Genomic DNA, 13,239 nt, shown 5'->3' with positions numbered 1-13,239 from the left:
AAGTAAAAGGTCATCCACTTTCAGAAAAGTTAAAAAAAAAAATTAAAGACACTAACTTTGGCATTTCGGTTAAAATTTTCAAGTTTTTGTTTCTAGTAGCTGCAGTGGAATCATATTCACTATTTTTCTTCTCTTTTTTCTTATTGGCAATTACGGGCATAATAGATGGAACCTTTTAGAACTACAAGGTTCTTTTTTTTTTTTTTTGCCTGGAGATTGCAAGAATTTTCAATGTTCCGTGTAATACCAAAGGCAAAAAGTGAATTGATGAAAATGTGATATTGGGTGAAAGGTGGGATTCTCAGGGAAGTGAAGAGAAAAATGGGGATTCATGCAGAAGAGGAAGAGGAAGAGGAAGAGGAAGAGGAGGGAGAGAATAATGGGTGGGTTGCTGCTAAATGTCGATATCGTTGTCGATCCATACATGCATCTGTCTCTTTCTTCATCATTTCAATGAAATTATAGAAAAGTGGAATCATGTTATTCCTTTGTCGTCATTCATTGTTGGTGAGATTGTGATGGAAGCAGCTTTGAATCAAATTCCATTTCGATTCCCATCAGAGCTTGACATTCTTGATCAGTACTGTACGTAATTCATTTCACTTTACTGCTTTTTTTTTTTTTTTTTGTTATTACCTTTTGGGTGGGGGGAAGCAAAAATACTTTATGGGAATTTCATATATGCCTTGCTAATAATTGACAATTCTTATATGTATATTGCCAAACTTCTGGCTTATTCAGCTTAGCCCCCCCCCCCCCCCCCCCCCCACAAAAAAAAAAAAAGAAAAAAAAAAACAGAGAGACAACTTTATTAAAAATAAAAAAAGGTGCTAGATCTTTATTAAAAATAAAAAATGCCCTAAAATTTTAGGTATCAAATAGAAGCAATTTAGAGTGCTAACTAATTTAAATTATTGGGCCTGAAGCAATTTAGAAGTTAAATTACGTTAAATACTTATTTAATTAATTAAATTCTTTATTTGTAGAATATTAACATAGAAAACAAGTACGGATGGGCCTAAAATATGGAGGAACATTGGGCACACTCAGATCAGGCCTAATTCTTTATTTAAAATTTGAAAAAAATTGAATTATTTTTTGTATTTTGTTTTGTAGTTTAGAAAAATTGTAATAATTAGATGAGATGAGATGATTTGTGAAAACAAAACAAGCCTAATTGGACTTCCCTTTGATTCTTTTCTGTTGGAGTCTTACTAAGCAGATTTATATCCCAACTTCCTCACCAAAGTTTTACAAATAGAATTGGACCACACCACTTTTATCAGTCGCATACGTCAACCAGTATTTTGTACTTTTTTTTTTTTATAGCAGTATTTGGTAATGTTTTGAAAACTACAGACTTTGCAATTAGCATGACAATGTCAATGATTATGAGCCATAATTGAATGGTTTCGTAATAACTTAAAACACGGTTGATTGCATAATACGCTAAACTGATGCAACTCAGACTCCGACTTCAGCTCAAACTGCAACCTTATATGAAGACATGCACCTTGGGTAAATGCAAGTGCAGTAATATTTTATCATCGGAGACATGTTGGATGAAAAATGGAGTTGATGAGTGAACATTTTGGAGTGCAAACGGGATTGAACAACACTTTATTTGACGATGCGAGACTTTAGTAAGGGAAATATAGGTTCTACGTCTCCCCAAACCAAGGGATTGAAAAAAAAATTGAATCAAGTTGTAGCCATCGATTATTTGGCAATTCACAACAGATATCCTACCAAGATCCATAGTTCCAACAGATGACTAGCCTGCCTGTACTACCACAGCAAATATTTTAATTTAAAACTGAGTAAAAGCAACAGTCAAAAGAACCGAATACCAAGAAAAAAAAAACAAAACTCGGAGGCTTTTGAATTCTGAAAGCTGCGTATACCAGAAATTGTCTCGTCGCCGCATTGAAGGGCTGCAATTAGTGATGATGATCATCGTCACCATGTCCATCCGGAGGTCCTCCAGGTCCAACCACTTCCAGCTGTGAAACATCAAATGGAATAATTAGAGAAATGCTGCAATGCCCAAACCAACCGAACATTGTTCGGTACAAAATAACTATTAAGTAAACTAAGAAAAGCAAATTGGTCTATTCAATCCATTATCTGGTGCATTTCACTCGAGTTCTTCCAAGACATAGGTTATAAGTAAAAAGGAGCATTCTCATCCAAAATTGGTCCAAGATAGGAACTGTACAGAATATAAATCAGATAAGACAATGTTAATGTTACAATCATCACATTCTACTTTCTCTCACTTTCTTTATTTTTTCCCAAAGAAAATTATTTATATATGACAAAAGTATTTTGCCTCTGCCTTCAACCTCCGCAATCAACAACTAATTTTATTTTTATTTTTTATATAAGTAACAACTAATTTAAATCCTTGCTCAAATATGAATCATAAGTTTAGTTGTTTACTATGGGTCAACCTAGGTCAAATAAACATATAATTTAAATTGACCATGCCCAGTTTAGAAAGTGTATGGTGAAGGTAACTACACAATAGTTTATGACCAACAACCAGTGTTATAATGATCCTATGGAGCCTGGCTTGTTGGATAATCTGCTATGTCCATTAAAGTAAAAGGTCAGCTGGTGTGGCCTGAATCAGTGTGCATGAGAGTTTAACATGTCTGTGTGTATCATCTATTAGCATCTGGATCCACATTTAGATATACAACTTCATATTTAAATCCCGGATCGCCTCAGTTCACTCCAGACAAGGTCCTAGCAACGAACAGTCAGTCCAAAGCTGACAATCCACTTACCTCAAAATACTGTGAGCACACTGGACATTCATGTGGTTTACCTTTCTCCAGCCAAAACCAGACAACATCATGTTCATCCTCTGCAATTTAAAAGCACGGAAGTCATGCAAGAGGGACCTTAATGAAATGAAATACTGTATTCATGTATCCAAGGGAGAAGAATATTTTCTTTTGATAATTAATAAGAGTTTTATTACCATAAATAGGCATAGCCCAAGTACACAGGAAGTATACAAGAGGAAATACCTACGGCTGTACTAGAAAAACTCCAACATTTCATCACTATTCATTACAAAAGCCTTAACCCATAGACAGTGTGTTTCAAGGGAGAAGAATATGAGAGAGAGAGAGAGAGAGAGAGAGAGAGAGAGAGAGAGGCACCCACCCCCTTCACCTCCTGGGCATCCAACTATTCTCTTGTCATAATAGGACTTGATAATTGAAGGAGCTTCCTACAGGTCAAAAGCCAGAAAGAAAAAAAAATATATTAAACAGATAAATCCTGCTACAAAATAACCATTACAGATCTAGGCAAATACCAAATATATATTTTTTGATATGTTAAATTTTATTAATAATCAAAGGCAATGTTGCCAAAGTACACCTGACGTATATATGAAATACACCTAACCTTAAAAAGTAATTAGAGCAAAACAAATCCTTGACACTAGAAATAGAAAAACATAAATGAGCCAAAATCCAACAGACCAAAGGTAAAGGGTATCAGAAAAGAAAGCTTTGAGTTCCTCCTCTCTACTTGTCACCAAACTTCAGTCGTTTCTCTCTCAGTATACACCACAATCGATAAGATGGGTCCATCTTCCACATTGCTTCACTTTGGAAACAAGTGAACCTTCCTTTCCAACACTATGAGAGATCTATCATGAGATGAGGCATGACCCAAGCTAACCCAAACAACCCAAGAACATTCCATGTCACTGAAGCTGCCTCACAATGCAGAAAAAGGTGATCAATTGACTCTCCACTCCTTTTATACATGTAGCACGAATCCATCACAATAATCTTTGTATTCCTTAAACTATCTAAGGAATACAAACAAAAAAGGACACTCTCAAAGGGGCCTTATTACACCAAATTCTCTTCCAAAGGAATGGGTTGCTACAATAGGAGGAAAACGTTACATCTCAGTGTAGGATCCGCTATCACCCCAAAGGTGAAGGGACTTGTTGTCACCCCAGAATCTCCAATGGAGTTGCTGGAGAACCAATGGGTCTGGCGTTGGTGTCTTGTGTAGAGGAATGTCTAGAGTCGGGAGTGCAATTAGATACTATGTTTGGGGATAACATTGCTCCCCTGGTCTCTCTTCCTCCAATAGTAGACTGGATTCTGCCTAAAGTTAACGAAATTTAGCAGTTTGTGGGAATTTCACACGGAGGATGTGAAGACCAATTTAAAGAACTAATCACTGCGATAGAGGCAAGCCACGGGCTTGAAACCAAATTAAGTTTCAAGAAAAATAGGAAGTTACAATATCTTTCTTGGGCAATCAACTACGATGCTAAGGGTGGTAGCTCAACTAGAGGAAAGTCTAAAGGGAGGGCATTGTGAAGATGGGAAATCAAGGGGTTGGGATTGGGTGTTCATGTAGAGTTTTAGTTCTACAGGAAACAAAGGGTTGGGGTTGGGGTTGGGGTTGGGGTCGGGTTTGGTATTTTTTGGATTTTTTGGGTCATTAGGGGCTTTTTGGGTCATTTTGGACAAGGTATTTTCTTGTATACATTTAGTGTACTTGGTTTCTCCTTTTGATATATATAATATTTTTTACTTATTAAAAAAAATATATATATATGTTACATCTCAGTTCAAACACTCCACGCTTTGAAGGAGCCCAGCATAGCTTATCCAGTGTATCCACACCTTTGGTTGAATTGAATACTGAAGATAAAAAGATAAATTGCAGAAAAGACATCAACTAGAAAAAGAAAATATGCCTCACAAGAAAGGCATTATAATAACAGCTTCAGAGAGACATTAAATTAGTAGTCTCAATCCACATCAGAAAAAAGAGTGGGTTGTATATAAAAATAAGGGTTCCTTTTGTTGCCCCATAAAGATTGATCATATCTGTAGAAAGTCCCATAGGACTTGGGACTTAAAAGTTGAAATCATAAATATATCAAACTTCAATACAAGAAAAAGCGTTTCATTCTACATCCCATTTACATGGAGTTTTATCAACTTATTGTGTGTTTCAATAATATATCAGTTCTTCTACAGACAACCGGCAGTTGCAACCGTAGGAGAATCGGCACTTGCCATGTCAGTAAATATATTAAAAAATAAAAAACAAAACAGAGGAAAGGGGAAGAAAGGGGTCTCGGGTCTGGAAGATAAAGTATTGGCCACATCCAGCATCATTTTGCCTGTATCTTCCCAGCAATGGCTGTCCTTTGGAGCGTTATTTCCAATATTGGCCACACCTGCAATATCATTTTTCCTATAACTGGCCAACAATGGCCGTCCTTTGGAAAGTCATTTCCTTTTTTCTCCCTTTCACCATTTCTTGAATTTCTTTGCCAACTCTTACTAGTACGATAACGTGGGCTTTCTTTGTCTTTCTGTTCGATCTCTTTCTTTGACCATATTACTCCCAAGTTGGCTTGGGTTTTCATCTGATATATACTCGTTAATTACAGAGAATAGGGCACTGAAATTTGACCATTTCTTGTTGCTCTATCTGAAAGCTCCTTTGAATGTTGGCGTCCAGAAATCAATCATGGCCTCGTAAGTGACAGGAAATGGGGGGAAACGTCGTATTTTTGCCACCCAAACCCATTTCTGCATAGCATTTCAAGTGAAAGGAAGAAGACCACCTGACTGAAAAATGCCCAATCCCATTTCAACTGCAGAGCATTTAGATTGAAAGGAAGAAGCTGACCATTCTCCTCCTCCTTCCTCTTCCAATCCCATGTGGTACCTCAACCACTTGTGCTTCGACGAGGATCCCACTTGATGCCAAAAACGCCATGAATTTTTCTAGATTTTTATTCCTCTTTTTTTTCTTCCATTCGCGAATTTCTTCTCTACTTTTTGGGTACAAGCTGTTGTCCGCTTTGTGAGTTTTGGAGAACGAAAGAGCTCTATTGTTTCGTGCTACTACTCGGACTTGAAGCTCTCAACCGGATGTTCAAGTTGCCCGGCGACGTAGTCGAGGAGTCCCTTTCCGGCCTTGTCGTCGCCGTGGACGTTGGTGCCCTTTACGGACATCAGTGCCCTTTACGGAAGTCCAGTTGAAGAAGATCACGGTGAAGAGGAAGAGTGCGGTGGAGAGAAAGAGGGGCCAGAAGTAAGCCAAGATGGTGACGAAACTGGGTGCTATGAGGACGATGGAGACGGTGGTGTGAGAGAGAGTGAGAGCGAAGATAATGGGGAACTTGTACCTGAGAAGCTTTTCCGGGATCTCTATGGCTTCTTAGGTTTGGCAGAAAGAGCGAGAGAAAGAGAAGGAGAGGTGTGCTGGAGTGGAGAAGACAAAGGGAAGGGGAGGGGTTGGCTTTGTGGAGAAGCCCGGTGCGTGCGTTTTGAGTCATCAAATGAAACAGGACGTTTCATCTCCACGTGGGCAACAGTTCCCCAAAGGTTCCCCAGGGTGGTATAACATTTTTCATAATAGATACCTACTTCTTCAAAGAAAGAAGCATCAAGATTGAAATTTACTTATTTACATCAGGAAAAATGTAATTACTTGATATATTAAAGCTAAGAAGGAAAATACTTAAAAAAAGGCAACAAAGCAAACCAAGAAATCTCCAATAAAGTTGGCCATATACTTACATAATTAAGCCAATAATTCTTGCCTTGCAAGATTATAAATTTATGAAAGTGTTTGTCTGCATCATATATATTCAAATAATAATATTTTTTTTTTTTTGGGTAAAACAAGAATTTTATTGATGAGAATAATAGGCATAGAACAAGTACACGGAACACATACAAGAGTAACATCTAGCCATGATTATCTAGTGATACTAAAATCTATGCCTTAACAACTAATGTCAACTCAAGAGCTCTAATTTATTGATTTATAATGTGAAGTGGTACATGTAAGATGTTCTTGCAGGGGAAAAAAGATCTGTCACATCTGTACCGCAGAGAAAAAGGAGAAAAGGAATTACCAATTATGTTAACATAACAAACAGAATGAATTGCTTCTATATGGTAGGATGGTTATATAACATAACCGGTTGCTTCTAGATGGTAACGAACCAGTAACACCATTTAGAAAGATTAATTGCTTCTATATAGTAGGATGGTAATGAAATTACCAATTATATATTAACATAACAAACAAATTAAAAGGACCATCATTGAACAAAAGTTACCGGAGATAGTAAGATGGTAATGTTTATATAAATACTGAATAAGTTAAGAGATACAAGAACTGCTTATAGGAACACTAGGGATGAAATTACCAATTATATTAAAATTAAAAGAAGGTAATGCAAATCAACTTAAGCATGTAAAACAAAATTGTCAAAAAAAAAATTAAAACTAACCTTTGTGCCGAAAGGACCAACTGGATGGTCAATATCAAGAACTTTCCTTCCCTACACAAACGAAACCGATCGAACTCAGAATCTTCTCAAAAGCCAAGAATATAACAAGCATTTAAGCGATATCAAAATTCAATAAATATAAACGTCTAGTAAATAAAATCAAGAAACCTGTTCCTTGAGCCTGATATAAAAATTCATTTAGCAGTATGTGAGTTTTTTATTTCTTTCCCTCTAATTTTCTTAGCAACCAAACAGATCGTGAAATACATTGATTTTGCCTACATAATCAAATGATTGGATTAATTCAAAGTAATTAACACCTGAAGCTCAGCTTCAAGCTCCTCACGCTCGTGCCCGGTCGCTATCGGCATTACATCTTCAACTTTCTTCTTCACAGCACCCTCCGCTACCAAAACCAAACAAATTCACATCAAAGAAAAATATACACGGCTACATACACACATAGATATGTAAGTGGATCTGAGTGGGGGAGATTAGGGTTCAGTGAGTACCGGAGTCGACACTGAAGCAGCGGAGACTGAAGTGGGAGGCGGATGGAGAAATGATGGCTCGGGCGGGTAACGCAGTGGATCGGGCCGAGGCGGAGGCGGTGGAAGTGGCAAGGGTTTTTAGGTGGGAAGAAAGAAGTCTCCGCCACATGCTGGTGAGACTGCGTTAGGCTCTGTTCGGAGTTTTGAGTTCTCAGGTCACGCCCCCCGACTCACAGCTGTCTGTGCCTCTCTCGTCTCTAAATGAGAAACACGGCGAAGCCGCGAAGGGGGTGTGAGGGGCTGCGCATGCGCTGACCTTGACACGTGGATATGTACTCGCACGTGCGAGAGAGTAGGATTTTTTCTTACCCGTAAAGAAGAAAAATTTTATGAGTCTCACTCACCGATAACGAACTTTTTTTTTAAATACTCTTTAAATATTTTTAATAAAAAAAATTTATAATATCATTAAAAAATATATTTTTTATTATTAAATAAAAAAAATAAAAGCAATAGGTAACCACCATAATGGCTTTTGTCAGTGGATAAAGTATTATCCAAATTTTATTTATAACCTCAATTAAATCTTATGATTTAAGTGACATGAATTGTATGTTCTACACACAAATTTGATAATAGAGTAACTTAAATAGTAAAATTTAATTTATTGTGATACATCATATCTATTTTACAGTTTATAAATTTATTTTTATAAAAATCTTTTATAAATCTAGCAGTACTTCTCAAATTTAAGATTTGTTTAATCCATTGATCTTAATAAAATTACAAATTAACGTCACTTTACTCTAGTACATCATATTGTAACATTCTTTTTACTATAAAATAAATTGGACGTGTCAAATTTAACTATATTAATTTATATATATATTTTTTATTTTTTATAATATCTTTGTGTGACTAACATAATTTCTTAGTGCTAGAAATGGGAGATGATAATTTTAATTTTAAAAAAATGATAGAGATGCCATTTGTATATAATTATTACAAAATATTGAAGTGCATGAACAACACATATTTGCCCTCGGTTTTTCTAATTGAATACCCAATTAAGGAAAAAAAAAAAAAAAAAAATTGTACACCAGACCAAGACGGATATGATAGATATTACAACACACAAAAAAGGCCACTAGGCTCATTGCATCCCGGCCACTCTTCATGGACTATATTGTTTGTGATTCAAATATTAAGTATTATTGATATATTTATCCTTGGATTTGATAACCCCTACTCACTTTGCTCACTTCTTTCCTCCGCCCAAAACTTTTTGGAGAAACAAAACGAGTAATCTCTAAGTTTTCCTTTTGAGTGTTTCAATTTCTTTTTATGATCATTGTTATGGTCTGGAATGTTGAGGCTAACTTGCAAATTAATTAGGAAAGGAAGGAGAGAAAATATTATTACCAACAAAGTGACGGATGGAGCTTTTCAAAACCAAATCTTCTAATCCAAGAACGCCTTATTTACTTGATGATAGAGAATAATATTTAGTACACAAACCGAACGTCATTCCAAAATTCACATCCAACCGGCCTCTTCCTTTCTCCTATGGAAATCTATGGTGTATAATAAGATAAATGGATCATTGATCTCAAGCACAAATTAATGCCTTTTGCATAAAAAGCATGCAATGCGATCAAGCACTTCGTGGCTGCCGAACACTAAGCAACTTCACATCATCTAGTACTGGTCCACATAAAGAGCCTGACTTGTCATTTTTCATGGTGTAAAAAGAGCTCAAGAACATGATGCGTGTGCGTGTCGACACGGCCGTGAATCTAAGCGTGCCGCGCTTGAGCCCTCCTTTGCCCTTAGATTCATACGAAACCTTGACAGTTTCCTTGCCCGCAAATGCCTCTACCTCCATAGGACCTTCGCATGAATTGCTAGCATCACCTACCGCAAATGTCAGGACGTAAACTTTTCCAGGCTTTGTGTACACCACTTGTGCAAGGGCGCTTTCTTTTCCGGCCACGAGTTCAACCGCTCTCTTTCCCTCAGGAACGGCAAAGTGATCTGAATCTATGTACTTGACAGCCTTGAGGGACTCAATTATCCAGCCCGGTAAAGGGCTATGATCGTCCTCTATGTTGGGTGGGATTAAGACCCCCGATGATGTTTTGGGAAACACGTATGGGCCCTCTTCAAAATTTCCATTTTTCAGTATGTTGGCTGCAATGTGCAAGACAAACATATTAATGATCACGTGGAATATACCTAAGAGGATTGAAATTATCGGCACATAATTAATGCTCTGCATTAATATAAGATTAAGAATTTAGGCCACCATCTAATTATCCAATCCTGTATTCGGGCCGAAAGACAAAACCCGTTTTATTATGATGAATCATTAAAAAAAAATTCTACAATTTGATTCGTAAAAAATTTAATTTTCATTTACCTTTGGTACGTTTAGAAGGGTAGAGAAGCTTTAATGCAACCGAATCGATAAGTGGGCCACAAGCCGGATCCTCCTCTACACCTGGGTTGTGGATCGCAATCTCCAGTTGGGGTTGTCCGCTTGGAAACCCCATGCATAGGAATCCCAGCCGTTGCTACTGTACATGGTCTGCATCGGCAACATTCCCCAGTCGTTTTTCTCGATGGTGGGATTCACGGACACGTTGAGGCGCTCCTCCTGCGCGCACGTTCGAGCTGCGTTGAATGTCAAAGAGTAAAACATGCCTTTAATCACTCTCACACTTTGCTTAATGGAAGCCTCATTGCCGAGCCTCACAGCATGGTCACCCTCGGGGACTATTAGCAACATGTCACCTTGTTTCTGCCCTGATTTTATGTACTCCACGTTGCCTGATATTTCCCAAAAGGGAATGCCACGGTGGTTCGTCACTAAAGTGCCTTTCAGATGTGATGCCCTTGGCCCATATTCGAAGTTGCCATTTGGCAATAAACCTGAAAAATCAAAAATTAATTACGTGTCAGTCTTTTTATGTAGAAAACAGGGAAGAATTACAGGTAGGGACTAGGAAGTCTATATATATTAGGTTAAAATTTGAAGGGCTAAAAAGTGATTTCAGTCAATCTTAGGAATGATCTAATATCCAGAGAAGAGTAGAGTGGCGGGATATTTAATGTGCCCAATTTCCAGAGTGGCCGGGTTGCAGTCCAACACATGATGTGCTAGCTGTGCCAAATATAATATTTTTTTGTTGTCGGACTCCATGAAATTAATATATTAATTATTTCAATGGTACTATTTTGGATATTAAAATGTAGATCTCTAAAAGTCGAGATGCCAGTTGCCAATTAGGATTCCGGACAGCGCAATCTGATCAGGTTTTCACGTGGATGCAAATTTGCATGCAACGGATCTGTTGGGCCTCATTTCCCTAATTTCCAGCTCGGTTCAAAGTTCGATCATTCAGTGAGAAAAAGAAAAAAAAAATTATAATACTAATTACTAAATAATAAATCTTTTTATTAATTATTATTTACAATTCTACATCCTATATCTTATGTGGCAAACTAAGTTCACTAACATGTGAACTGATTCTTGTCCCAAACCCTACATCTCCATCTGGTTCGAAAGAAGCACGATGAGAGAGAGATTAATTGGAGAGAGAGAGGTTGAAGGTGATGAGTCTAACATATAAAAAATATATATATATATATTTAGTGTAGAGGTGAATAGTAATTAATGTATAGCAACATGAGTATAGCATTAAAATAAATACGATCAAGATTTCCAAAAACTTTGGAAGTTTTTTTCGGAGATGAATCATTAAATATATATATATATATATATGGGTTTTATTATTATGTCCAGAATTACTCTTTACGTGCATATAAGTCTACAAAATATGTCCAGTTGAGTATCTTTGGAAAAGAGTCATGAAACTGGAATCCTAGTAAATATGAGAGAAATAAAATTAATTAGGGACATTCTAGCAATTAGCTACTGGAGAAGAAAATGCCGTCGTCCTTCATAAAGGGGTTGCTTTACATATACATGCAGAATTGGGGTCACAAATATTATTATTATTATTATTTTTTAGAGAGATAGACAGATCAATTTTATTATAATCAATGTTGTAAATGCAGTGAGGCTCATATAATAATTTATCTACTTCTTTTCTAGTTGTGAAATCTACTTGGATAAAAAAGTACTGAGCATCATTTCTACAGAGACTAGAAATGATTCGACCCTCTGAGTTTTCTGTTTAAGGGTCGTCTAATATTCAAGAGTCCAAGAGATCATTAGACGTGGAAGCTGATTAATGACCAAAAACCATAAGAATCTTCGGGCACTTTCGAATGAAAACAAGATCTTGACGAGTAGAGAACCTAATATATATGCCCCTAAAGCTACCTTTTTATAACTTTACAAGAACTAGAAAATGTGCAACGTATATATTTCAGATTATGTAAGCTAGCTTCAATGTAGCTGGAGATCATTTGATCGAGACGAAAACGTCTTTCGCAGCGACAAGATTTATGCTATAAGAAAAGAAGTCGCAGAAGTGAAATGCCACTGATCACAACATGTTCCAGCATACTCTCAATAATAAACCACCACTTAGATAATAGATATGCATAACCCATCTCTGTAACAGGAAAGATCAGTAAGCAAGCTTACCGTCAATGACGGAAGAGACGGTATGCAAGGTGGCACAAAGCAACACTAACAGCACGCTGAGCCTGTGCCTCATGGTAGAGAGAGAGAGAGATTTGTGTCGATGTCAGAAGAGGGAGATGAGGACGGGGTTTTATGGGTCACATTCCATGCTAAAGCCCCTGAATTTGGAGAGAAACCACATGGATGCCACTGGAACTATCCTTTTAGAGGTGGAGAGAATTCATCATTTCTGCCTTTTTCTGGGGAAGGTTGAGGACTAGTTATTGTAATTCAAGACCACATGGAAATTTAGGCGAGCTGTCGGCTGGAGGGCAGCTTTGTCCATTTAAAAAATACGTGCTACTCTCATTTATGTCTCTTTGTCAATCTTATTGCGACAAAAATATATCTTCGACCTTAGTTTAACTCATAAGTAGTGAATGCAAAAATATGTCTCTTTGTCAAAATGACATTGAATTTGTAGAATCCACAGCACAGTGCACATGGCTTTAATAATTTGATGCTTTGTTTAATTTGGATCTTCTTCTGACAACGTGATTGGGGGAGGTCCAAGATCCGGTTTTCTGATCAATACACAAGGGTTCCTGCTGATCAACACAAGAACATCAGAATCAAAATCTGCAAAATCCAAACAAAGAATTGTTTTAAAAAAAAAGTGATCAAGGACCAGCTTGATGAGTGATCTTATAATGGGTAACCCATGTGCGTGCTAGGGAGCTTTTGATTGAGTGTTGCCTTCAAATCCTTGGCATGGTTAACCAGCCATGCAAAATGGGGTATTTTATCATTTTCTTTTTGCTTCTGTTCCTTTTGGTCGGCAATCA

At 37.1% G+C, this 13,239-nt stretch overlaps 1 protein-coding gene and 1 pseudogene across 1 annotated transcript; both read right to left on the bottom strand.

Moving 5' to 3' along the window:
* Nucleotides 1-1,689: 1,689 nt before the first annotated feature.
* On the bottom strand, nt 1,690-8,125 carry LOC121261461 (cytochrome c oxidase subunit 5b-1, mitochondrial-like). The gene is made up of 6 exons (XM_041163851.1): nt 7,822-8,125; nt 7,630-7,715; nt 7,310-7,360; nt 3,178-3,244; nt 2,793-2,872; nt 1,690-2,003 (listed from the first exon to the last, which is right to left on the bottom strand). Exons 1-6 carry the CDS (start codon nt 7,967-7,969, stop codon nt 1,941-1,943), a joined length of 495 nt encoding a protein of 164 aa, XP_041019785.1. The 5' UTR covers nt 7,970-8,125; the 3' UTR covers nt 1,690-1,940.
* A 1,126-nt stretch (nt 8,126-9,251) lies between these two features.
* On the bottom strand, nt 9,252-12,653 carry LOC121260100 (annotated as a pseudogene).
* Between the last annotated feature and the right edge of the window lie 586 nt (nt 12,654-13,239).

Source organism: Juglans microcarpa x Juglans regia, chromosome 1D (genome assembly GCF_004785595.1).
Source record: "Juglans microcarpa x Juglans regia isolate MS1-56 chromosome 1D, Jm3101_v1.0, whole genome shotgun sequence".
NCBI lineage: Eukaryota > Viridiplantae > Streptophyta > Magnoliopsida > Fagales > Juglandaceae > Juglans > Juglans microcarpa x Juglans regia.
The sequence above is the reverse complement of the archived record's forward strand: the minus strand, read 5'-3'. Positions and strand labels throughout refer to the sequence as shown.

Excerpts from the sequence above, each read along its gene's own strand:
- LOC121261461 (XM_041163851.1), bottom strand. The coding sequence starts at position 7,969 with ATGTGGCGGAGACTTCTTTCTTCCCACCTAAAAACCCTTGCCACTTCC. Across the intron at positions 3,245-7,309 it reads TTGGTCCTTTCGGCACAAAG|GAAGCTCCTTCAATTATCAA; the intron begins GTTAGTTTTAAT and ends TTTGACCTGTAG. Across the intron at positions 2,873-3,177 it reads ATGCCCAGGAGGTGAAGGGG|AGGATGAACATGATGTTGTC; the intron begins GTGGGTGCCTCT and ends TTTAAATTGCAG.